This window comes from Sorex fumeus, unplaced genomic scaffold, assembly GCF_029834395.1.
Source record: "Sorex fumeus unplaced genomic scaffold, SorFum_2.1 ptg000045l, whole genome shotgun sequence".
NCBI lineage: Eukaryota > Metazoa > Chordata > Mammalia > Eulipotyphla > Soricidae > Sorex > Sorex fumeus.
Genome location: NW_026606102.1, coordinates 18,154,826 through 18,182,533, shown reverse-complemented (window position 1 = coordinate 18,182,533; position 27,708 = coordinate 18,154,826). Strand labels below are relative to the sequence as shown.

Here is a 27,708-nt window from a genome sequence, read left to right as displayed (position 1 = left end):
ATCCGATCCCTGATTTGAGTGGCCTCTGATGGTCTTGGACACTAAGAGTAGCTGTTGGGCTTGGGGCCCATCCAGGAGCAGATCAGTAGGACAGAGGAAACCCCTGAGAAGCAGCAAAGCGGCCAGAGATGACAGAGACTAACAATGACTAACCGGTGCCTGAACCTATGGAACGATGGGGGAGGGGAGACCAGTGGGGTGCCGTGGGGGAGAAGCCCAGTATGTCGGAGCCTTTGTAGATGCCCCCTCAGAAGATTCTGTAATTTTTTTACTAGAAAGAAAAAGAAGCTACCAAATCCAGCTTGCACGGCTGGTGGCACAGAACAGCCCAGGATCGGGACCTTTGCTCCTCAGCCTGCATCCCTCCAATGCTGGACCAGTGGACCTTTCCAGCACCTGAACTTCATCTATCACACCTTAGTGCCTATGAACCATGTATTCTTCTTATTGTTTTGCAGATGGAGAAACTGAGGCCCAGAGAGATACAATATTTCTTGAAGAAGAGGGACAATGTCAGAGCAGCAGAGGAACCCAGCAGAGTCTTTAAGCTTCAAGTTACACCTCCAATAAAGCAGCGCCACACCAGGTACTTGTACATGCTACATCATTTCATCCCCACAATGTCCCCTTCTCTGTGTATTATTAGATGTGCGTGTCCAGTATCTGTCTCTGGTGCTGTCTGCCATCACACCCCTCTATCTGCCCATCCCACAGCCTCTATTCCACCTGTGCCATCCCATAGCCAGCACCTGGCCCTCTAGGCCCGAAGCCCATTATTGCACATGCACAGCAGGCTAGACATGGCACAGGTAGGATGTCAGGATGTCACACCTGGCAGCTGCACATCTGGATGCTAATGACACCAGCACTGTACAAGCAAGCACGTAGTCATTGTATGTGCAACTTTAGCATTACCTGAATCATAATCCTTAGACCAAAAGCCTTCTGCACGCCTCCCGCTACCCCTTTAGTTATGTGACTTCTGAAATATTCCTACCCAAGCCCTGGGAGCTGTCCCTGAAGAGTACCCATTCTCAACTCTCAGCTGGGAAGTGTCTCCTTAGTAGAAATTTCTGCTTTTATTGATACTCTGTCTTGTCCTGGAATTTTTTCTAGAACAGAGAAAAGAGACTGTTTTGTTTGTTTGTCTGTTTGTATTGTTTTTTGTGGAGGTCACTTACATCTTTTTTAAGACCCAGAAGAGTTAAATCTAATGGTAGACTAAGCTCTGAGGCTTCTTTGAGACTCAGAGTAGCAGGATTTTATTCCCAGGCTGAACAGGGGTAGCCTGATAGCACTTCGTGGGAAGGGCAGGATAGCTCTCTGCTCAGAGAGGACACTCACCTAGGTCCTCTTTATCTCTTTGTCGATATTGATTTTTTTCAAGCTGTGAATATCTAGTATAGCTGCTGGTCATACATGACACTAAGACCTCAAAGAGTCATTTCATTCCACGCCATGCCCTACTTGAGCTGCATTATCCTTCTATCACCTGGTTACTGGACACAAAACAGATGTGAGTTCTACCTGAGTTGGGAGCAAAACAATCAAAATCCAGTTTACCTCCATATTGTAGAGGAAGTAGATCCACATGGGTGAGTAAATGGGAAATACACACACACACACACACACACACACACACACACACAATTACCCTTTAAACAAAAATCTTTGACTACTCATCCAGTAATAATGAACATGGCACAGCTATCTTAAAAGTCTCGTGAAGATACACACAATAGCAAAAATAGACAGTAGTTCTGTACATCGTGTCAAATTTAAGGTTGGGGTAATCTCAGGGCTCCACCACCTGAATACCCACCCTTTCCACCTGAGGAGAAAGGATTTGCTGCTGTGCATCCTGTTTCCAAACTGAGGATGTGCTGAGCAGGAAGCAGGAGCCCCTGGGCCAGAGGCCCCTGAGCCAGCCAGACCCTGCCCTCTGGTCTATGATCCTCTTGCAGCCTCCTTCCTCTTTTTAATTCCCCATCTCCTGGGCAGCAGCATCCCAACACTAGCACAACAGGAAGCAGAGGAAAGGCTGGCATCCAGGAACGGGTGGGCACTGCAGGAGAAGCCTTGTCAACAGGGAGTGGACAGGAAGCAGTGTCTACCAGAGGAAAGCAGGGTCTCCAGGTCCTTCTCTGGGTGAGGGGAGAGTATGAGCCGCTTCTAAGCTGAGGTCAGGAAGTCGAGAGGCAGCTCTGGAGAAGAGCCAACTGCATGCAGGTACTTATATTTTTTCAGAAAGCCCCACAAGTGGAACTAATGGGCAAGTCCATCCATGACATGTCACCGAGCACATCCGGGCTAAAAGCAGGCATGAGTTGTGCCAAGACTTCTTGGCAGTGAGTGTGTGTTCAGGCTTCCCACTAGTCAGTGACAATGGAGAACAACAACAAAGAACCTCCAAAGAAACAGAGAGATGGACCTGCAACAACAGGGAGAGGAAAACTGGGAAAGAGAAGATGAAAAAAAGAGGGTAAGACCAGATCAAAACTGCATGTCTGCGTGTTCCCCATCAGAAGATGGCAGAGGACTCAGCATCTAAGAAGAGGGAAAAGTAAGATTCCTAAGGGCAGAGATAGTTGGCAGGTGACTAAGCTAGGAGGACAGGGCCAGTTAACACAAAGTCAAATGCCAAATGGGAATTTGCCTGGGAGGACCCAGAGCTATAGTATAGGGGAAAGGGGTTTTTTTGTTGTTGTTGTTTGGCTTTTGGGTCACACCCGGAGATGCTCAGGGGTTGCTCCTGGCTCTACATTCAGGAATTACCCCTGGCGGTGCTCGGGGGACCATATGGGATGCTGGAAATCGAACCTGGGTCAGCTGCATGCAAGGCAAACGCCTCACCCACTGTACTGTCGCTCCAGCCCCAGGGAAAAGTTTTTTGCCTTGCATGCATCCAACCTTGGTTTAATTCCCTGAACCACATATGGTCCCCTTATGTGCCAGAAATAACACCTGAGCATAGAACCAGAAGTAAGCCATAAGGACCTTCAGGTATGTCCCAGAAAACAAAAACAAAAAATTGCCCTAGGAGGGAGGAAAGAATAGAAACAATCCTGCAGAAAACTGTCTGTGATGAGGACCAGTTCTTAAAGAAGGCAGAGAAAATCGTCAGAGATGAAAGTGAGGGAAAAGTGGATGGTAAATACAGAAGATGAGAATGGAGTCAAAGAATGATCAATAGAACCCCAGAGGAAGACAGGACAGATAATAACAATAAAAGGGACCTGCACATAACAGGGGGAATCAGTTAATAAAAACAAAAAAAAAAAGGGGCTAGAGCAATAGCACAGGGGGTAGGACATTTGCCTTGCACGCGGCTGACTCGGGTTCAATTCCCAACATCCCATAAGGTCCCCTGAGCACCGCCAGGGGTAATTCGTGAGTCCAGAGCCAGGAGTGATAAAAAAAAATGGAAAAAAAGAAAAATATTAATTTGAATTAAAAAAGGGCTGGAGCGATAGTACAGCGGGTAGGGCGTTTGCCTTGCACATGGCCAACCCGGGTTCAATTCCTCCATCCCTCTCAGAGAGGCCGGCAAGCTACCGAGAGTATCCTGCCCACATGGCAGAGCCTGGCAAGCTCCTCGTGGTGTATCCAATATGCCAAAAACAGTAACAAGTCTCACAATGGAGACATTACTGGTGTCCGCTCGAGCAAATTGATAAACAATGGGAGGACAGTGCTACAGACAGTGAATTAAAAATATCGAAAAGAGGCTAGTGATATAGAAAATATGAAAGCAAATAAAAATATTACCTTTGGCTGTATATTAGAGGGAAAAAACCCTTCAGGATAAAGGAAATATTTTATTAATTCCCAGGGAAGAAAATCAGTTGACAATTAAACTTAACACAAGACCTCAGAAACCATTTGTGAATGTTGGAGACAGCAAGGGAAATAAAGCCCATGAGAGTTTATGTTATATAAAAAGAAGAAAAGACTTATTACTCTACTCTTAACTAACAATTAGAGAAATACCTATAAAACTAAATGTCACTCAATTTTAGGTATGCATTAGAACATTATCTTACAAAGAGGATTTGAAAGCTATGAATTACTGCAAAAGATATAAGCAAATGAAGTATATCTTACAAAGACAAAGTAAACATTAGGAGAGGGAGAAAAACCATAAAAAAAGAAAAAATGTAAATGATTTTACTGGGGAACAAAACTTCTGATGCTAAAAACCAAAACATTTGGTTGTGTACAACTTACAAGAGATGACGCCTACTATAGGGGCACCATTAATGAGTGCTTGCCTTGTGTTCTAGACTGGGTTCTGTACCACACACACATCGTCCCATTCAACCCCCCAACATAGTGTGGGGCAGAAACACTGTTAGCCAGAGGACCCTGCCCCAAGTCAAGCGGCTAACACAGAAGAGAGAAGGAATTAAAGCCACGTTTGGCTCCAGAGCTCAAGTGCTAAAACCTCAGCACCTCAGGCACTACCCGGTGAAGTTAAAATTTAAGCTTTCAAAATAGTCCAGACAAACTCAATTAGAGAGAGAGCAGAGGTGACAATGTTTGTAATAAAGCAGAATCCAACACAGGCACCAGTTAACTATTGGTTGCATGAAACTGATGAAAGCAACCACAGCAAAGCTCTAATACTCATAAACTTAAAGCAAGCCACAAAACATCCAAGTATTTCAAGCAACAAGTAATAGTCGTTCCAGTAAAAAGTAACAGGAATTGTAGCAGGAGTCTAGAGAGTGTGCAGAGAGAGAAAAAAATAGTCAATGAAGAGGTTTTTAGTTTCAGTCTATCATACTGAGACAAAATTATATTTTTTAAAAAATAGGAAAATCATAAATATAAAATTGATAATGGTGTTTCCCTTAGGATACTGATAGATGTGAGCTATTGAAATGCTTAATTTTTGAGTTGGATAAGTTCCCAGACACCATTATATGATTATGTTTTATAACTTACATATATACTCATATTATTTTCTATCACTGAATACTTTAAAAAGAAAAATTAATAAAGGAGGTAAATTTAAATAAAAAGTAGAATTGTATTAATGACATATAATGATTTTTTACTCTATAGAGTAATTTAATAAATTCTAAACAATAAAATAAATATGCTGTTTTTATTCTCTGACAATGACTACTAAAACCAGATATTCGCAGTAATGTTTCAACAACAGAAACAGCCACAATAAGCTGCCACCTGGATATTTAAATCACCTTTACAAAAATATTTTGGCCTAGAATAAAAAGAAATAATGGAAGTATAACATATTTAGAAAATAAAGACATTTTTAAATTCATAAAACAAATGGAATACTGCCAAAGTTACGCTCAGAAAGAAATTCTTAGATTCCAAAGCATTCTCAACTAAGTTAAAAAAGACCAGAAAAAATGATTGGCTACAAGTAAGCAATTTGGAAACAAAACTGAAAAGAAGTCTATAAAAACCATAAAGAAAGTAGTCAAGATAAAAATGAATAGAGAGTAGATTTGATAAAGAAATCTAACAACTTTATTTTTTTAGCAAAACCAGTATATAAGGCAACTATCTGGAGAAAAACAGTTAAGGAAAAAGTGATCATCAATCCACACTATGATGAGGCTAGTGCAGTAATAGAATGCTTTCAATGACAAACTGAGGGAAGGAAGTTTCTAGATATTACCAAATTCACCATAGAAGAAAAATGAGCAGTTACAAAAGGCTTTTGGCGTGTATTGTTTGATGACATTTTTCTCCAGAGATGAAAGTCAGAGCTGTTGCCCGGCTGAGAAGATACAGAGCCCCCAACTCTCCACCTGAGCCCAGTGGTCTGAGCAACCAGGAGGACCCCTAATATATAGCTTTCCTCCAGCTCCCGGGGCACCCAGAAACCTGGCCTCACCTGCCTGGCATACCTTTCTTGGCTCCTGTCCCACATTTAGGGTGACTTTGCTTGACCTCCACAGCGCCCTGGCCCAGGCCCACACAGTATAGCAGATTTTGGTGGGCGAAGTGCCAGCCGTGTGTGAGGAAGCTCGTCAGATGCTTTCCAGCACCATCTCCTTCCCTCCCCCCTCCCCCAGCAGCTCTGTGAGTGGCGTTGACATCCTCGCTCCGCTCCACGATGGGGAGTCGGGGCTGCAGGTGCGGCAGGAGGAAGCCCACTTGCATCGTCAGGGCTCCATCCTCTCCTCTTGCCCAAGGGTTTCCTCTCTGCGCGGACTCAGGGCTGCCCTCACCCCTCTGTGCCTGCCGAGGCAGCCATTCTTTATTCATGCAGTTCCCTCTTCCAGGCCTGCCTTTGCTGCCCTGAGAGTTATCTTTCAAATCTCAGTCAAGGAGTCTCCTCCTGCCTGAAGCCTTTCCAGACCAACACTTTTTTTTAATTGAATCACCATGAGATACAGTTACAAGCTTTCATGTTTGAGTTTCAATCATGTAATGATCAAACACCTATCCCTCCACCAGTGCACATTCCCCAACACCAATGTCCCCAGTATAACCTCCCTTTCCAACCCTCCCCCTGCCTCCATGGCAGACAATTTCCCCCATACTCTCTCTCTACATTTGGGCATTGTGGTTTGCAATACAGATACTAAGAGGTTATCATGTTCGGTCCTTTATCTACTTTCAACACACATCTCCCATCCTGAACAATTCCTCCAACCATCGTTGTCTTAGTGATCCCTTCTCTATTCCAGCTGCCTTCTCCCCTAGCTGAGACAGACTTCCAACTATGGGGAAATATTCCTGGCCCTTGTGTCTACTGTCCTTGGGTGTCCAGACCAACACTTCAATCCAGGAAGGCTTCATCTTCCCAGATCAGAGCCCCCAGTTCCTGACTCGCGTGACACATAAGTAGACTCAGGCATACACCTACCAAGCTGTTCTCCTCAGACTGCTAGTGCTTTGACAGGAGCTCGACTCCCTTTTGTATTTATGGCATCTAGAGCAAAGCTCCATAATTGTTTCAATGTCAGGCCCTTGGCGAGTCCTCGGCCTCGCACACTCACCCATGCAGCAGCAGAGGAAGCATTGCCCCAGCTCAGGTCCAAATGGTGCACCAGGATGTAAAGGTCAACAGGGCACTGGTAAGGTTTTACCTACTTTCCCTAGCACAGAGCTCTGTGCAGCGTCTCTTCACTGCTGGGCTTTGAGGGAGACCCTGGGGCTGCAGAGATGGACGAAGAGTCCACCAGCTCACTATAGCATTCATGTGTGCTGGTATTGGAGAAACGTGAGGCCCCAAAGAACTCGTCACATTTTGTGTATCTCCACTTTGTGATTGTGTGCAAATAACATACAACCAAAACCACCATAAAGAGAGAACAGGGGAGTCACCCACAAATTTCCAGGATATCTGAACCCAGCAGTGCTTTTCCTCTGTGCTAGGTGCTTTGCAGCCATTGTGCTCCTTAATGCTGGAAACTGAAGGTAGATGGTATGAGTTCGCCTTCCAAAGGGCCACTGGGTCATCCAGTGGCCATTAGGGAGACACTGAAGGAATTCAGGCAAGAGGACATTAGGGCTCTCTGAAGTCATGGACAGGCTAAGAGCAAGCTTCTGAGGACTCCCTGCTGGTGTCCCACTTGACTGACTCTAGGCTGTAGGAGACTAGGTAGGCTGCATTCCTGGAGGACTTGTGAGTGTCGGCAAACAAGGAGAGTCCTGAGGTTCAGCCATGCCAGGAAAGGCTGCCTGCTAGAGATGGGCTCAGCAGCATTTGCATGGCCTCTTGTGCCTCTATGGAGTGTCCAGCAGGCCAGGTCTGGCTGGGGCCCATGTGCTTGCCCTTCCCAGAAGAGCCGTTAACCTGTTAGCGTGTTCACTTACAGACTTGGAGACAAGCACAGGTAGTGTGCCAAGCACGGTCTCATCTGACGGCCTGTCCCTCATCACTAATGAAGAGGCTCATGCACAGGACACAGGACAGGCGTCTCCAGACAACCTGGCATCCAGCCCGCTCCCCAGCCTCCCAGCAAGCTGGGCCTCTGCCCAGAATTATGGGGGCCTCCATCCCTGCATTCCATTGGCCCCTCCTGCTCAGCCTGTCCATGACTTCAGAGAGCCCTAATGTCCTCTTGCCTGAATTCCTTCAGTGTCCCCCTAATGGCCACTGGGTGACCCAGTGACCCCCTAAAGCACTGGGTCCTTCCTGCTCCAAATGCCCACACTGAGCTTTCTGCAGGGCACAACCCCAGCTTGACCCCTTTCTGAGGCGACAAGACCCTTGAAGACAAGCCCTGTTTAGTTCTCCAGCCTCATCTCCCTCTCCCTCTTACTCCATAGACTCTGGCTCCACTCTGGAATGCTCTTTTTTATATTTAAATTTTTATTTATTTTTTGCTTTCTGGGTCACACCCAGTGATGTACAGGGGTTACTCCTGGCTCATGCACTCTGGAATTACTCCTGGTGGTGCTTGGGGGACCATATAGGATGCTGGGAATCGAACTCTGGTTGGCTGCATGCAAGGCAAATGCCCTTCCCTCTGTGCTATTGCTCCAGTCCCTGGAATGCTCTTCTGTCCCCACGTTTCTCTTTCAGGAAGGGGACCTGAGATTCTAAAGGAAGCTGCAGCTCTCAAGAATGTCCCTTCCACATCGTCCCTTCCTCCCTTTCATCTCACAACTGTGCTGAGCACAGAGCTCTGTCAGGCACTGAGTGAGTCACTGCACAGCCTGCCCCACATCTGAGCCACCCACCTTCCCTGGGTGCCACAGGACCCCTCATATTCCCACCATTCCAAGCCCACCCTTTGCTAGTTCCTGCCCCCGTGCATGTCCTACAACTGCCCTGAGACTCAGTCACTCAGCAGAACAGTGTTGTGGGTCCCTGTCTCCCCAGGTTGCTCTGAATTAGGAAGGCCGTACTAAACAACTGTAATAGCAATAAGCACCAAACAGGCCTGACTTAAAGCGCCTACGGCTGCCATCCCCTTTGCCCCAGTGGACTGGCCTGAGAAGCAAAGGGACTTGCGGAGAATCGGGCAGGCGCCCAGGCTGCACGCAGCAGCAGCTGGTATCACGCGGACGGTCTCATCTGGCCTGGGAGAGGCATGTGAGAGGAGAATATGCCAGGCACGTTCTCGGGCTGGCGAGCAGACGAGCCTGGCTGGAGCTTAGGGCCTGTGTTTAGTAAAAGATTAATGAAATTGTCAAATTGACCTTGTCAGTGTCTGCTCAATCCAATTACGTTGCTGTGGCCCCCGTGAATGGGGTTAAAACAGGAGCACACATGAGAGACACCAAGACGTTAGCCCCCCCGGGTGTGGGAGGGGCAAGGCAAGCACTGCCCAGGAAACCCTGCAGCTGCCCCCCTCCGCCACTCCCCTCCCCCCACCCCCTCCCAATGCTCTGTCTCCACAGCCCAGCCAAGAACTGCGGGCCAGGCATATCACGCACGCGTGGGCCTAAGGCCCCTGCCTGGAAAAAAGCTGAGCATCCACTCTTCGCCAGAGGGGGCGCCAGGCACACTGGACTGGTACCCATGCTGGGCTCTGCCCAGCTTGCTGTGTGAGACAGCCATTGTCCTTGAGGAGTCCTTGGTCTGGCGGGTGGGACACAGAAACAAATCCAGCCAATGTGAGCCGTGTCCAGAGCCGCATTTTCATCAGCTCCTCTGGGGAGTCCTGGCAGAGAGGATGCTGGAGGTGAGACATGAGCCTCACAGTGGATCCAGGAGGGGAGAACCTCAAAGCATCCGGGCTGGGGGCAGGAAACGGCGTTTTTCATAATGGGCAAGGTTGTCAGGACAGGAGAAACGCAGAGCAACTTGGGATGCCCGGAGAGGCGAGGGTGGTGCCCGGAGCGGTCACAGAGGGGTGTGGGGGAGTTTTCCAAGGATCAAACCAAAGGGCCCTGTGTGCAGGGAAGCTGAGCTCCCTCTGGAGGGCCCTATGGAGTTGGGTGGAAGGATCTATGTGGGACCCATATAGAGGCAGTTGGACCCACTTAGAGGTTCTGAGAAAGGCTTGGAGGAAGTGGCAGAGCCAGCACAGTCCTTTGGACCCAGCCCCAAGGGCTCCACCTAGGCTTGTCCTCCCCTACACTTTTCCTGGGTCTCCTGAATCTGTCCCAGCACTTCAGCAAGGAGCCTTTCAGGGTGGCCCCATCAGGGCAGTAGCCTGTCCTCAGATTGCAGCTGATGCCATCAGTGCCCTAGAGACCAAATGCTCCTGCCCAAGACTTGCTTGTGATAGAAGAGGGACACGTATTTGTTTGTTCTGAACTAAAATCTGTGTGTGTGTGGGGGGGGGGTGGTAAAATGGGTGGGTGTGAAGAGGAAGTACAGCAGGTAGAGCACTTGCACTTGCCTTGCACGTGGCTGACTGGCATTGATCCCCAACACTCCATATGGTCCCCTAAGACCCACCAGGAGCGATCTCTGAACAAAGAGCCAGGAGTAAGCGCTGATCACAGCCCTGCCCCATGCCTAAGGCTTTCTAGGACACAGGGAAGGGCCCTTTCTTCTTTCCTGACACCTCATTATCCCACCCAGCTCAGTCCAGAACAGCTTCCTGCAAGCTTTTACTGAGTGAATAAACATTTGAGATCATTTTATTGAAATACTTCAGAGTAAACTTGGAGGCAGGCATTCCTTACTCAAGAGGAATTTAATAACCACAAATTTCTTTAACACAAGGTGGGTGGGGGGAGGTGTGTGTTCCCCTTATTGCTGCTGTTAAAATGTATGGCATTTTTAATAAAGTGCCCCCATACAGCACAGAGAATATGGACAACCGATGAAATAAAGAATTAGGTGTTGAATTTATGCATTGCAAGCCTGACTTTTTCCTGGTCTTTGGGTTATTACATTTAATCACTTCTGAGCTGTGCCCCTCCTCATTGTTCCTTGAGGCAGATAGACTTTTGATTAAAATGTGGGCCCTAGAGCACTTTCATGGAGGAAGGCTGGGATCAGTCCCTGAAGGAGCTTGAGCATTGATGGGACCAAGGCAACAGTCACAATTTGCCTCTCACTTGATGGGCATGTCTGTCCCGAGACAGAATCCATGGTAGAGGAGGGGCACATGGCAATCTTGCAATTAGGGCAGAGTCTAATTAGAGATTGCGTATTCAAAGCACAGGGAGATCCATGTGGCAGCCACTCCGGTGGGTTCTGAGACATGATTATCTGACTCCTGTCCCTGCCTCAGCCACTCTATAAGGAACACACAGCCGTGCAGAAACTTTGCCGACAAGAGCACAGATTTGGAGGTTCATCAGACTCAGGCTCGGATCTGAATTTGGGTTCTGTTCTTGATGACTGTGCCTCAGCTTCCAGACAGAAATGCTGCCCACGTCTCCTAGGGCCACAGAAGGACTGGGTCAGGCTCTACTGAACCTCAGTCAAGAAAGACTTTCACTGAACTGGGAAACTTCTGAGCTTTGCCCCCGAGGTGTCCAGGCAAATGAGAAGAATAGCCCAGGACAGAACTTTGAACCCTGGACATGAGGCAACAACATGGACCCATGTGCTGTTGTTAATTCATCCTTCAGTGGCCTTGTGGGGCCGTGGGCAGGCCTCTTCCTCTCCATTCTTAAGCTCCTAACACCATACTGGGCAATCCCTTCTGGTAGTCACCGGTGAAGTAGCCTGGAATAAGCAATGTCTCCTCAATCCAAACTTTGGGGAAAGGGCTGAGGCAGCCATGGCCCTGGTCTAGAAAGAATTAGCACCTGTCCTTTCCCCCAAGGAAGCCGTAATCCAGACAGGAAATGAGCACAGAGTGTGTGGTGTCAATTTATACCCCTACATTTTATAGTTTAAGCAGTGTCTCCAGAGCAGTCTGTCAAGAATAGTAAAACTAACTCCTAGACTCAGCGGGAACTCTGTGGTGGTCCCTAGAGAAAGGACAGGAGGTAGGAGGAAGGGTCAGAGGAGCCTTTTAGGGGAGGGGAGGGTGCCGGATATTTATTATTATTATTATTATTTTTAAAATTTTTATTAGTGAATCACTGTGGGGTACAGTTACAGACTTACAAACTTCTGTGCTTGCATTTCAGTCATACAATGGTCAAGTACCCTTCTCTCCACCAGTGCCCATTTTCCACCATTGATGGTCCCAGCATCCCTCTCACCACCCCGCCCCATTCCCCCCCCCCCACCTCTGTGGCAGGGTATTCTCTTTTGTTCTCTCCTTTTGGGTGTTGTGGTTTGCCGGAAATTTTGGTGGTCGGTATGTTAACAATGCCACTCCTATAGAGTGTGTCTTAGACACTAATGCTCTGAAATCCCATAATACCTAAACCCATTCTAAGTCAATTAAAAGTGTGCCCTTGACACTTTTTGCTTTGTTTCGGGGCCACACCTGATGGTTCTCAGGGATGACTCCTAGCCCTGCACTAAGGAATTACTCCAGGAGGGCTTAGGGTTGCCAGGGAGCAAAACCGGGTTAGCTGCATGCAAGGCAAAAGTCCTACCTGCTCTACCATTTCTCCACCCCATGCCCTGAACTCTAACTCCAGACAGAGTCTGAGGGAGGAGCTAATACCACACCATGAGCACTTTGGGCTCAGCATTTTGGATACTGTCACCCTTCCAGGCAGAAGAGACCAGACACATGCTGTTTTCTGCTTTGTCTCTAAGATCCCTTCTTGGTCTGTTTCAAGCAGTTAAGATGTTAAGGAAGCCTCTTTCACTTTCTCCTCCTATGCAAGGATGGCCCCTAAGAGGCTGTATCTCCCCTGCCATACTTTCCCACCCTGACAGAATGTCTGTGTGCCCCTGGTGACCACAGAGGATGCCTTTGAGATTTAATAGGGCTGAGTTGTGTCATTCTGGGTCATGTCTGAGTGAGTGGGATTGTGCATGTGTGTACATACCTGTGTGTTGTATATGTGCATACACAGGCAAGATTACTCTGATGGGGGACAGTGGCTCCCTCTTTCTGCTGCCCTGCATCCCCTTGCCGTGGAACCTTCTCTAATAACCTGGAAATGACAAGAATCCCACCACCGGGAGATCATCTGCCTTCGTTCCACAGTGCTGGACCCAGCCACCTCTCAGTCCGAGCTGCTAGAGAACATGGAACCAGCATTGTGCTTGGTCTCAGAATGATCTGGGTTTGAGGTATGAGAAGGATGAGAAGGACTATGACCTTACTTATCAGCTAAGTGACCCTGCACACAAAAAACTTGGGGCTGTGGAGTTTTCATTAAGAAATGCAAAGACAATCGCACCAAGTCCCAGAGGTTAGTGGAAGAAGTGTCCAGCGTGCAGCTGCCAGCAGGAGGCACCTACAAGCGGATGGGCAGAGCCCCTGTTTGGCTCAAGAAAGGGCAGAGGAAAGGTCACACAACTGCTGGCTGATCTGTTCTGAGAAAGTCTGACAGGAAGCTCTATCTTAACAACAAGAGAAAAGAAGAAAAGAAAAAGATGTTAACTAATGGTCACAGGTTAACATCCAGAGGTGCTACTGCCTGGCCAACACTGGCATCCCAGGACAGTCTGTGGGGTCTTGGGCAGGCTCTCTGCTGGCAGACCCTGCCTGCCAAGCCCACCTGCAGTCTGGGCTTCAAAGTGTTAAGTCTTTTCCTCCTCTGAGAAAGAGTCAGGAGCCAATGGAACTTTCTCGGCTTAAAAGGCCAATAACCCTCTCAGAAGCTCCTTTGCTGAGAGAAGTGTGTGAGTCAGCAAAATGAGAATAATTTAAAAGGCCCCTGGAAAGAAGTCTAGAGTCCCTCCTTCTCCAAGTCTCCAGCTCCAACAGCCTCTCTGTAGTGACACATTTTTCATAGCCGGCGGCCAGGGGCATTCCACCAGTTTGGGAAAAGATTGTATCACTGGCTGAAGTCAGTCCTTCCTGGGAAGTGGGGGAGCAGAGCATGGTAAGTCACTGCACCTTATACTGAGGCAGAAGCGAATTCTCAGGGAGAGGCAGCATAGGGCCCAGCATCCTGCTGCCAAGGCTGAGGGTGTCACCTGGGCTCGGTGCTCAGTGCTCCCTACCTCAGTCAAGTGGAGGAGGGTGTGGGCAGAAGCCTGCAGTAATCCTCTTTTGGGAACATGCAGCAGCTCGAGCCTTTGCTGCTGCTCTGTCTGCAGCCCCTGAAGGCTGGTGTCCGCTAAGGTCCTTCTCCTGGAAAGCAGCAGAGTGGAGGGGTGGGGGAAAGTGTGGGGGTGTGGTGGGGCGGGTGTCTCTCATCCTACAGCCCATGCTGTTCCATGGTGGGCAGCAGATTCACGCAGGGCAGTGATATAGGATGGGGGAGTCCAGCATTCTGTCTCCCCTCGGAGGGCCCATTTGTGCAGGGCCCCCTCTGCCCCCCCCCCACCTGCAGAGTTATGGCAGGAGGTGCTGCTCCAGATTGGTTCACTCTGGCTTGGAACTCTCCGTTATGATGCTCACAGCCTGGCTCACACATAGCAGTACCAACACAAGGGTACACATGGGACACATGCCCTCAATCCCCTCACCCCTGGATTATTCTGCAACCATGCTTGACTCCTCTATTCCTGCAAAAACCCCTCATATGGATGTCAGCATCACCTTACCAAGGCATAGAATCTCCCCACCTCTCCTTCAGCAGCTAGCTATTCATGGTCCCCAAATCCAGTAGACTGGAACCAGGCCCTCCATGATCTGCTTTTCCCTATACTGTCACCTCTAGTCCTTAAAACAGCTGCTTTGGGGACCAGAGATATGGTATTAGGGTGGCAGGCACTTTCCTTGCATGTGGCTAACCCTGGTTCCATTCTGGCACCACATATTGTCTCTCAAGCATCTCCAGCTACAGCCCTGGAGGCCCCTGAGCACTGATGGGATAGTCCAGGTGATCCCCTGAACCATAGCCTTAACATAGAAAGTCACACAACCTTCTAAGTCGCTTCCTCATCTGCAAAACATACATGGTCAGAGCATCTGTTGCCCGGGCCAGTGAGCAACGGTACGTTGAACAGAGCCTTGCAAGGAGTAAGTGCTTCAGCACATGAGAAAAGGGAATTAAACATTATTGTCCATGTCTAGATCAGCAGGGGCAGGGCCACAGGGTAGAGATAAGGAACGGGGATCAAGTGGAACTCACAGGCCTGCCCTCAGTTTACTGAAAGCCAAAAAGAAGGAGACAACTAGGCAGACGTGGTGTTACAATGATGTTCTCAGGGTTAAGATACAGCACAGTCTGGGGGTGGGTGGGAGGGATGGGAGGAGATTTGGAAAACTCCAGAAGGAAGAAACTCATCTGGAAAGAGAGGGAGAAAAGGGCCCCAGAAGAAAAGCTACTTGAGCTGAAATTCAAGCCTGGGCAGGTTGGGTTCTCCAGAGCGAGTGCTCCATCTGCTCCCCCCTGTGGCTTCTCTGAGGACTGCTGGACCTGTCCAGAGAAATGGTTGGCATCTGGCCTCATCACAGTGTTTAGATAAATGTGAGGTCCTTCCAGAGGGTAAGGAGCATTTCCTACCTAGATTCTTCCCATAGAACAACTTGTGAGGTTGTGTTCAGGCTCCAGACATATAACAGTGCCCCCCTGTCCTCTGCCCCCTGACCCCACAAGCCTGACCAGGAATCCTGTTGGTCTGGCCCGAGGCATGGTGTCAGCACAGAGCAGCAGCAGTAGGGGGACTGAGCCCAGGGGGACTCAGGGCTGGTTTCTGACCCACTTCTCTCTTTCTATCTTTGGGGTGCTTGATTTTTGTTCAAGCCTGGGTAGATTCTCATGATCTCAAAATGAACTTTTTGATTTCTATTATTTATTCACCCAATATCTTTGAAATGGGTGGACATGTTTGGCCAATGCTGGAAAGACAACAATGTCACATAATAAAACTATGAAAGAGGGGCTGGAGCGATAGCACAGCGGGTAGGGCATTTGCCTTGCATGCGGCTAACCTGGGTTCGATTCACTGCATTCCCTGAGCACCGGCCAGGAGTAACTCCTGAGTGCAGAGCCAGGAGTAACCCCTGTACATCGCCAGATGTGACCCAAAAAGAAAAAAAAACATGAAAGAGACTAAATGCTAAAGTAGAAGGTGAATGTCATTAGGACAAACAAGTTAAATATTTAGGGACAAAAACAGGGAGATAAAAGGGAAAACTCCACCAATGAACATGTTAACAACTGTGGTTCTTAAGTGTGTGTGGAGTTGGTGGGTGCAGGTGCAAAGGGTACATGGGAGTGGCTATCCTTCGCATCCTGGACACCTGGAAAGGTTATTCCCTTCAGGTGTGAACTCAAATGCCACATCTCAGAGCCCTTTCCTGAGCATTCCTAGATGAAGGAACCCTAACTACTGTAATAACCTCGTTCAGAGAAGGCTGGTTAATGAGTCTAAGGGTAGGCCTTTCTTTAGTGGAGGATCTTTCTTTTGCACTGCTGTAAACGTTTGTAATAATGATGAAGGTACCAAAGATCATACCTTTAGAAGAAGACTGCAATTGAACAAAATTTCTCCAGAATCCAAAATACCCGGGCGTATGTGTAGACAATTTATATAGGAAGCAGCTGAAAATATACATCTCTATGGGAAGATGATTTTTCAAACTTCCTCAAAGTTCCCTCTTACAAGGGAAGCCGTGGAGAAATGAGCCGGGCCACTGTGCTGGAGGCATGACTCAACCTTTTGGAAAGCAATAGAGCAGCCCATGGAAAGACAATAGATATAAAAGCCCTTAACCTTTAACCCAATTAGCTCACTCATGAAATTTAAGAAACAAATAACAAAATATCATAAATGATACCGTAGCTTTATCCCCAACAATAAGAAATTAGAAACAACAAAACATACAGTGAAGAGCTAAAGATGAGGCCAAAGGGACAAAACACCAATGTGACAGCTATGCAAACCAGGCAGAAGGCCAAGGGTTTTCCAAATGATGTTAACTGCACCAGGCAAGACCAGGTGCTGCCCAGGGACAGGTAGGAGGGGCTTCTGGGAATTGGACTTGGCTCTGGGTTTTCTCTTTTGGCTCTCTTTAGATTTTGTTTTGTATTTCAAATGCAAATGGAAAAGAAGATCTCAACCAGTTGGAATGTTGGGCAAAAAACAATAAGATGAAGTGGAACAGGGATGAAAGCAAAGTCCTGTATTTCATTTGAGACGTCTATGAACACATAATTGGGGTGTGTGTTGGGGGGAGAACTACTAAAACAAAGTATGAAAGTGGAAGGAGAGGGGAATACAAAGAACCCATATTTTTGGAGGCTGGAACTGAGGGAGTGGGGTCACAGCTGCAGGTCAGTATGATTACCACAACTACTGCAAAATGGACAAGGTGACAGGGTCTGGGAGCCATTATACACTTACGCCTTTTCCTCTAACCTAATAAACAGTGAGTTGGGATATAAAATCTGTGCAAATTTCTCTGGCTCTGAAAACTATTCTGTCTTGCAACACAGTGAACTAAAAGAACAAGTTTTGTTAGCCATAAATAGATAGCTGGGGGGAGTGTTCAAAGCAGGACAGTTTTATTATTAAAGATGCTAAGTCATGGTACAGGGGGTTAAGGTGCTTACCTTCTACATTGCAGACCCTGGTTTGATCCCTGGCAATGTATATGGCTGTCTGAGCATAACCAGGAGTGACACCTGAGCATAGAGCTAGGAGTAAGCCCTTAACACCACTGGTGTGTCCCCCTCTCTCCAAAAAGATAATTCAAGGTTAGTCTACATCAATAATAGAAACATGCAAAAATAAGTGAGAATTGATCAGACCATTACTTGTACTCTCAGTCACCAGTCCTGAACCTGCCTTTCAGGGACACAGCCCTAAAAGTGCAGCGAGTGTGGTCAGACTTAGGATCTGGGAACTAAGATACTTCATTCCCATTTTAGAAGTGGGAAAACTGAAACTAAGAGAGAGTAGGTGTTCCTGGCAGAGTTTGGGCTATCTAAATTCCACTTTCGCCCTCTTTCCACACTGTCTCCTTCACAGGGGTAATGGTGGATGAGAAGATGAGCCATTTGTAAACTGGTGGAGAGAGAGGATTGCCACTTTGAACCTCTGCGAAGGACTCTGCAAAACAGCATCTTCAAATGGGGAAAACATTAAGTGACTTTCAAGTCTCAAGGAAGAAGATTCTTAGCTCAGCTTAGCCATTACATTTTTTTGTGATGGCAATCGCTTAGAGGACTCTTGAGGAGGAAGATGATTCCCACCTGCCTGGAAGTATTCAGGCCTTATTTGCTCAACTGGGGCTTACAGCAGAGAGATGAGTGGAGAGGGCCCCAAAGTTCTCTTTTGACCCTTAGGTTCTAAGGCTGTTTTACAGAAAATGATAATCCCTTCAAAATAAGTGATGAGAGCTGGTATTCTGTTTATGGATACAAATTCCATGACAAGGTAAACAGATTAGTTGAGAGAAAACTAAACATAGAATACGTAGTAGATTCTACTGAAAATGCGAAGTTATATTTTTATTTTCTGTAAAGAAGAAACCAAACTCTGAAGTGCTATGCAGCTTTTGTAATCAAGAAAACACAACACGATTTCACCTATAAAACTGGCAAAACAATTTAGAGTGTGTTCACATTCATTGTATGTATCAAGAATGGAAAATACAAAGCAATTCATTTGACTCAGGTGAAACAATCCTCAGATAACAAAAGCATAAAGAGAAAATAACTGGGCTTCCACAAATCTTCCTCTGAGTTTTACTTATGAAGAATCTTTTGGAAACTTTGAGGAAGTGCAAAGAGCTGACTGGGGCTCTTAGGCTGTATGCCGAGGGAGTGAAGGAAATTAGAAAGCAGGAGCCAGACAATAAGGGACAAGCACAGCATCTGGGGGCCCAAGACAGGTATGAAAACCAAGGTCACTGAGCAGGATTTCAGAACAGATTATAGGATAGGAGCACACTTGAATAAGAACCTAGGAAGGAGAACTCACGCCATTAACAATGGCACCCACTTCTCTACTCTCACTGAGACACTTTCATTTTTCTCAATGCTCCTAAAAATCCCATCACTAGACAAGTACTGACTCCAATCTGCAGAGGAAGAAGGTGGTGTTCAGAAATCTGAAGCAACTCACTTCAAGTTAAGCAATAAGGGCTATAATTTGGAACTGAACTCAAATTCATGTACCAATCTCCTAAACTCCTGCCCTACCTCAAACTGGGTGTTGTGGGGCTTGTTATGGACTGGCAGCCCTGGATGAGCCCCCAGCAGGCCCCATGGGCTATTTAACTGAAGCTTGACACCAGTCTACTTGGTGGATGCTGGAATGGATGACTATAAATTACTTGAACCAACATGAACACATTAAATGGAAAGCGAAGGATATGCTACAATCGCAAGTATGAAAATACATTTATGGGGGAAAAAAAACCAGAAAAGGGGCATCCAAGAACCCCACAGGCTCGAGCAGTCTCTCCCCTCAGTAAAAAAAAAAAAAAAAAAAAAAAAGTCCACATCTTTCTGTGTCATTTTTCTTGCAACACAGGATTTGTTTGTAGGTCTTCTGAAAAATGCACAAACCTCACCCATTTATGCTTTGCCAATTTAGTACTGTCCTACACAACTCACTGGCCTGTCTCAGGAATCTAAAGAAGCTGATGTAAAAATGAAGGCAAATTTATTAGGGCCTAAACTAAAAGTCACCTTCTGCATTGCACCCAACTTTACAGCTTTTAGCGAGAATACAAGATGAACTCCTAACAAGTTTTTAGGGCAGATCCCCAGCTATTTAATAGGAAATATAGCCTCCAATTCAAATACCCTCTGATGCTTCAGAAGAAACTTGTCTTTTTACTAGGAAACACTGAAATTCTATGATAAAGTTAGGCCTTCTAATGACTTTTACTAAGCACCAGGCACTTCAAAAGAGGCACTTGTGCTAAAATGCATGATCCCTACCCTAGAACCATTTGGCCAGGAGTTCTGTACTTTAAACACCTCCCCAGCTAATTCTTTAGATTGGGCAAGTTCAAGAACTCTCATTAACCAGTGTGAATTTCAGTGTTGTATATTTGAACACAATAAAACGGTGCCCTCTTATGCTTTGCATGCTGGAGGTCCAGGCTTAATCCCAAGCATTGCAGGGTCACCTGAGAGCCGGAGAGCTAGAAAGTGGTCACCCTCCCACCCCTCACAAAATACACTAAAATTGTGACTCCTGTTACTAGTACTACAGATCCTCCAATGGCTTAAATTAATGAGACCAGTTGCTATGAACCTTAAACACACTCTGAGGTAATGTGTCTTATTCTCAACCTAGACAGCAATATCCCATTCATCTTTCTGCAAAGAAGTAAGAGGTGCATTTTAAACAAACCTGGGTCCAGATTCAGCTTCATTGTTGACAAAATTGGGACCATGGTCAAGAAACAATATCTGAGCACATTTTTTGAGCTCCCCAACTGACCCAACTTTTTAGCTGTATGGGGATGAGAACAATAGCATGGTGATCCTAGGACACCAGCTACCGGATAGTATCTAATGCATGTGGAAGGCCACTAAGATGCCCCATTGCTGTTCTTAATCCCTCCTGACACATCAATTTTGGATTTTATTGTGTTGTAATGTCAACCACTACCTGCGTGGCTCTTGGAGATTCACAGAGTGTTTTCAGATAGTACCTAGATTACTTGCCACAGAAATCAGAAGTCTGGGATTAAAAGAAATTCATAAGTCTGCAACTGTACCTCATGATGTCTCGCTAATAAAAAAATAAAATGAAATAAACTTGCTGTATGCTGCATATTGCATGCAGTCCTCCCTAAAAAAAAATAAGAAAAGAAAAAAAGGAAATAAGGTCGGGATGGAGCTCTGTGGTAGAGTGCATGCTTTATAGGTCTGAGGTCCTTGGCAACCCCCAAAATTAATTTAAAAAGAAATAAAAGAAATGAGTCCCAGAGAGGTCAGGTGATCATCACAGAAGTAATAATTCAGGTCTCATGATCTCACAAACCTGGTTTGCCCTAACAGATGCACTGGACATGACCCAAATCATTTTCTTCCACATATGTCAGAGAGCTTTTGAAATCTGTTTCTATGACTGCCTCACCAACTGACCGAAAAGCATTAAAGAAGGTACCATATTGTGTGTTTGAAGAGAAATGCATAAGCTTCTGGGCAGAAGGTGGGGGTGGGGCGAGGGTGGGAGGGCTGAACCTTTGCCAAGCTTGGGGAGAAGAGGGAATGTGAGGCAGAATAGTTCGTTGCCATGCATCCCACAGGACTCCCACGGAGTTGCCAGGTGCCTTTATAGCTAACACACCCTGGGAACAAGCACATGTTGATCTAAGTTTCACAAACCTTACCTTGTCTGTCTCAAAAAGTGAGTTAACCTTGCAAACACTCTGTCCTCGTTCAACTGAAAATTCTGTTGTTTTAGTTACTATTGTTATTGTATCATTAGCCACACAGCCTGTATAGGCCAATATAATTTCCTCATTATAAGAACCGATTCAGACTCCAAAACATTGAGTGATTGGTCCAAGATCACATTGCTAGTTTACAAAGCTATGAAAATACCATACCAAGAAAATTCATAGCTATACACCTATAAGTGAGCACACAATATTACTCATTTCAAAGAACAACTTTATTTACTAAAATAAATTTCAGAAAGGCAGTCACCTTCCCTACCCAGTGGCCCTGAGCATCGGCTTGATGCTATTAGACCATGAATGGTCTAATAGATAGCCCGGCAAGCTACTCGGAGAGCCCGGCAAGCTACCGAGAGTATTCGATATGCCAGACACAGTAACAACAAAGTCTCCAATGGAGACGTTACTGGGCCCGCTCGAGCAAATCGACGAATAGATAGATGCACCACTAAAATACCCCAGAGATCAGTTTCCCAGCCAATACCTAAAAGATAATAACCAGAAATAAAGATAATAATCATCACCAAGATTTATTGAGTACTTTATATATGTTAGCATGGATTCCTATGCAGGGCAGGTATTGTCTCTTTTTTATGGACTAGAAAATGAAAACTCAAGAAGTTAGGTCCAAAGCAAACAGAGGAACCAGGCAGTTGGCCCCAAACCATGGATCTTGCTAAAACCAGACAATGACTTGTCAGGCATTACAGAAATGAAAGTGCAAATCAACAGGAAGAGAGAAGGCGGGTACCATACTGCACTGGGCACCACGGGCTCAGTAAGTCACTAAGATGAAAATGATAGAACTGGAAAGATCCTCTGAGAGAGAACAAACTGATTCCACGTGACATTACCCCCTACTTACAGCCCACACCCCCTCTATAAAGACTGATTCAAATCAACTGCAGATCATTTGAGTAAGTAAGGTGACTTCGACCCAGCCTGTGCAGGAAAGAAAGCCATTGCTGGAAGAAAGCCCTTCAGGTTTATTGACAAAAACCATGACCACAGCGAATGTTTTTCTCCTTTAGCCTGAAATTTTCTCCCCTCCAAGAACATCACTTGAATGGTACACGATATCCTTAAATAAATGAGGATAATGATTATCAACATCAAAGAATTAATGAAGTTTTATTATAGAGCAAAATAGAGGAACAGAGAAAGAAGTTCTTGAATGGTAAAAATATCAGTTCAAATTCTGGGTCATGTGTTAAGTGACACAAAGACACTCAGTGCCCTTCAGAGAAGATGGCGCTATTCCCAAAGTGGAGGTGGCTGCCGTGTCTTGGCAAGTCCAGTTGCTTTCTTCGGAGTGAGAAGTCCAAGTTCAGAAGAAGCTTCTGACCCCAGAACCTGACTGGCTCCCTGCCCACACACCACCATGCACGGTGGGGCCTGATATGGGTGGCACCATGACCGCAAATCACACACCGCGCAAGGAAAACAAGAAGGCGTATGAAAAATCCCGTTTATTGCAAATTGTATTTTGCTTCCCTTCGTTCTTCGTTTTTACAGGATTTATTGATATCCATGATTTTTTCACAGATGTACTTGTTGACTTTGGAGAGTCTCTGTGCAATTTCAGTTTCATCCACAGTTTCTTGTGCTATTCTGTCATACAAACACTCTGGACAGAGAAAAGAAACAAGAAGGCCAAGGATTAATGGTGAATTTCGAGGGGAATCTTTAAAGGGGAAAAAGGGAAACATGCTTCCTGACATACTGCTCAAAATATCAATTCCTGCATTTGGTTTAGTGATCATCTTCAATTTTCCACCCAAAAAGTATTTAGAAAGGAGCAGATACACAACTGCAAATTGCACTATAAAAATAACAATACAACACCCATATGCCAATGCCCCAACTTTCCCTCATGGTACAAGTCTCTGTGTGGGCATCCCTGGGTGCCCCTGTCCTTTTCATATTAATACACATGCACACATCCTTAACTATCACATTGCTTACTTTTCCTTATTTCTTTGTTTGGGGGCTACATACACCTAGATGTGGTCAAGGCTTACTCCTGGCAGTGCTGAGGATACCAAGGATGGAACTGGGGTCAGTCATGTGCAGGGCAAGTGTCTTACCCCCTGTAATAGCTCTCCAGCCTCAAGCTTTTCTCTGGATTTTAAAAAACAAATGCATCCATTTTGCAGTTGCAAAATGGTGCACTCACAGAACTAGCAGGTTGTTTTCTGTGATGAGAAATGTTTTGCTGAGTGGTTAGGCCACCTTTCGTTGAGCCCCTGTATTATCCAAGCACATGAGCGTGGTTTCTCATGTTTTAAAAACACGTTTGCACCTGGGGGTATACATGTAAGAAACCCTACAGTCTTCACCTAGACTGGGAATGGTGGGAGGACAGGCGTGCTCATATTGGACTTTATTAGGTAACATCTGCAAAAATGTTTCCCAAAGTGGAATCTTAACAGCAGTGCTGGGAGGAGCTAGTTGGCCTGTGTGTATTTCCACAGTGCTGTCAGGTTAGAATCGTCCGACACATCGGAAGGTGAAAAGCAGAATTTTTGTTATGATCGTGCTGAATGCTAACTGAGCTGGCTATTTACTGTGATGAGTCCCAGACAAGGCCGGCCTGGAGCCTGCTTCAGGCAACTTCCTGCTGGGGTCTGGAGTAAATCACTGCCTGAGAGTCCGCACCTCAGAAACCAGGATAGCAAACTACAGAGCGTCTTTTTAAAGACTGCTATGAGGCATGGGGCATAAACATTTTTGAAAACCTTCATTAAACTGTATGGGTTGTTATAATTCTTTCATGTGCCAACTGTTAACTCCCAGTGCCTAGCATAGTGCTTGGCAAAGGGCAAGATTAAATAAAACATGCTAAAGATAAATACATGGCTGAGTGAGAAATTGAATAGAGACACCTGAGGGGGCAAATAAATGTGGAGAGAGGGGCTGGACACAGTGCTGAGAGCATGCTTTGTATGAAGGATGATTTGACACTCCCGCCCCCCCCCCCCCCCCGGAGCAGTTCTGCATGGTCCCCAGAGCACCACCGGGAGCAATTCTAGACAGCAGCTTTGTTGAGTGGAGCAGCCACTGAACACTGCTAGGGGGACTTAAACTATCCCCTTCTCCTGTGCTCCTTCCCCACACCCCAATTCTGGACATAAGAGGGCTGAAGATTGCGGGTGAGAAATGTATCACTGGCTTATGGCATTGAGGACAAGAATGCTTCTTTCCCCACTTATAAAACAGGACTAATAACCCAGTCCTTAAGAGCACTCCCTATGGAGGACTGTAAAAATCTGGTGATCAGGGACATAGCTCCAAGGACTAGTACACATATTCTGCATGTGGGAGGACTCGTTCGACCCAAGAAGCCTCCTCTGACTCAAACTTCTCACCAGGGGTAGACCTGAGCAGCACTGGATGTAGCCTCAAAACATACAAACAAACAACAACAAAAAACTCTTGCCCCAGAAGACAATCCTCTTAGAAATGCAGAATGTACAGTTACTCTAAATACCACATATAAGTGATACCATCCTGTATTTATTCCTTTGCTGGCTTAATTCATTTAGCACAATATTTTCCAATTCCATCCATGTTTCAGCGAATTGCCTGATTTCATTATTCCTTTGATTTCATTATTCCTGTTAGCTGTGTGGTATTCCATTGCGTATATGTACCATATCTTCATGATTCACTGATCCACTGTTGGGTATATATGCTGATTCCAAATCTTAGATATTGTACTGGGTGCGGTAATGAGTAATGGTGTGCATACATCCTTCTGAATGAATGTTTCTCTGTCCTTGGGGTAGATACCCAAAAGTGGATAGTATGACATCTCATTTTTTTTTCTTTTTGGGTCACACCTGGCAGTGCTCAGGGGGTCCTAGTATTGCTTGGGAGACCATATGGGATGGCCTCGATTGAACACAGGTCAGCTATGTGCAAGGCAAATGCTTTACGCAATGTACTATCACTCTGGTCCCTAACAACTCAAATTTTTTTTAAGGTAAAACTATATATTAGGGGTCACTGTCACTGTCCTCCCGTTGTTCATCAATTTGCTTGAGCGGGCCCAGTAACATCTCCATTGTGAGACTTGTTGTTGTTACTGTGTTTGGCATATATCGAATATGTCACAGATGGCTTGCCAGGCTTTGCTGTATGGGCGAGATACTCTCGGCAGCTTGCCAGGCTCTCCGAGAGAGGCAGAGGAATTGAACCCGGGTTGGTCAGGTTGGCCGCGTGCAAGGCAAATGCCCTACCACTGTGCTATTGCTCCAGCCCAACTTGGTTGGAGTGATAGCACAGCAGTAGGGCGCTTGCCTTTCACGCAGCCAGCTGGACTAAGCCGGGTTTGATTCCTCCGCCCCTCTCGGAGAGCCTGGCAAGCTACCGAGAGTATCTCGCTGCCTGCGAGGCAAAGCCTGGCAATCTACCCTTGACATATTCAATATGCCAAACACAGTAACAAGTCTCACAATGTTACTGGGCCCGCTCAAGCAAATCGATGAACAATGGGAGGACAGACAGTGGACAAGGTAAAACTAGAGACTTTATTTATTATTATTATTTTTAAAATTTTTATTAGTGAAACACCATGAGGTACAGTTGTAGATTTACAAATTTTTGTGCTTGGGTTTCAGTTATACAATAATCAAGCATCCATCCCTCCACCAGTGCCAATGATCCCATAACCCTCCCAACCCCCATCCCACCCCACCACCAATGATCCCATAACCCTCCCAACCGCCCATCCCACCCCACCTCTGTGGCAGGGCATTCCCTTTTGTTCTCTCTCTCCTTTGGGGTATTATGGTTTGCAAAAGAGGCATTGAGTGGCAATCATGTTTGGTCTATAGTATACTTTCAGCAGGCATCTCCCATCCTGGGAGGGTCCTCCCAACACCCTTTACTTGGTGATCAGTTCTCTATCTGAGCTCCCTTTCCCCCTAGCATGTGTGGCTGGCCTCCAAGCCATGGAGTGAACCTCCTACTACTTATCTCGGCTATTCTTGGGATAATACTTCAATTTTTAAGTTTATTGAGAACTCTCCATAGGGCTGAAGCAGACAGCATTCCCACGAGCAATGGGAAAAAGTTCCTTTCTCTCCATATCCCTGCCAGCTCAAATAGTTCCCAGAACTTCAATAACCAAACTGAAAAAGGTGCCTGTCAAGAGGGCAGGCCTGGGGACACTGGTGGAAAGAAAGTCACTGTGGCAGGATCAGTGATGAACACTGTATGGTCTAAAACCCAACTATGAATAACTTTAAACCATGTTGCTTTAATAAAATAAAGTTTAGGAAATAATTGTAGATTGTCAACATGAGGATCTGGGTGGAGGATGCTCAGCCCCGATCTGAGCAGGCTTGGAGATCTCAGCGCGCGACATCTTATTATCTCATTCTTACTTTGGACAATCTGGCAGGCTACCTAATGTAACCTGCCCACACGGCAGAGTCTGGCAAACTCCCCGTGGTGTACCCAATATGCCAAATACCAGTAACAATGATGGGTCTCATTCTCCTAACCCTGAAAGAGCCTTGAATATGGCACTTTGAAATCTCAGGGCGAGGATGGAGGAGATGTTACTGGTGCCTGCTCAAGGCAATCGACGAACAACAGGATTATCATGATAATGATCGTGATCGTGTCAACATGAAGACAAACTTTTGTGAACTTGTTCACTGAAGACTGAAGGAAGGTAACTACAGCAGATTCTACCACTTCCGCCCCACAGAGAGCCCTTCCCTGGGCAGTTGTCCACACTGCAGGGTTCTGTGCCAACAGCTCTTTGTCTCTGGACACACTTCCTTCCCATTGAGTTTTTGCACAGATCAACTTTGAAAGCTTCTAACTAACCTCTACTACCTTCCTAACCACTCCCACCCCCAATTAATGTTCATGATGTCTTATCTTGGCCTTTCCAGAGGAAAGGAGAAACAAGAAGTTTGGGGGTTGGGTCTTATCTCCACCAACTCCTCCATCCATTCTGTCAGAAATTCCCTCCCTGTTCCAGGCTAGGACACACAGCAGTGCTTTTGTTTGTCTTCTCCTGGGTTCCCCCATTCCATACTTCACTGCCAAAATATCCTCCTCATTCTTCCCATTCCACTTTCTTAGAACCTACTAGATCAGGTGAGTTCTTCGACCTACCACCTCTGTGTGCCCACCATTCACCTGGGTCTTTCTTACCACCAAAGTACTGATCATCGCCTAACACACTGACCACACCATCTCCCTGGCATAGTGGGCCCTGTGCATTGCCACTCTATGCTGGCCAGCCTCTTTGGGTCTAGGTTTCCTATCTAAGGACATAGGATGAAAACCAGACACTTCAAGGAGATTCTTCCACCTCAAAGTGTCAGATCATCTGGAAGGTACTAATGGTGGGTGGGGAGGTAAAGGAGAAAGGAAGAGAATGGGGGGGATGGCAGGGATGCAGAAGAGGGGGGAAAGGGAAAAAGGGGGCACAGAGAGGCAGGTTGTT

The 27,708-nt window shown here is 46.3% G+C and overlaps 2 protein-coding genes across 2 annotated transcripts in view; both read right to left on the bottom strand.

Annotated features, from left to right (window-relative positions):
* Positions 1-27,708, bottom strand: part of AGBL4 (AGBL carboxypeptidase 4) — a 1,380,022-nt gene that overhangs the window by 177,798 nt on the left and 1,174,516 nt on the right. The gene's annotated exons all lie outside the window — the stretch shown is intronic.
* Positions 22,352-27,708, bottom strand: part of BEND5 (BEN domain containing 5) — a 52,394-nt gene continuing 47,037 nt past the window's right edge. Inside the window, exon 6 of the mRNA XM_056122280.1 lies at positions 22,352-22,866. Coding sequence (XP_055978255.1) covers positions 22,709-22,866 — 158 coding nt within the window. The 3' untranslated portion in view covers positions 22,352-22,708. The remainder of the gene's footprint in view (positions 22,867-27,708) is intronic.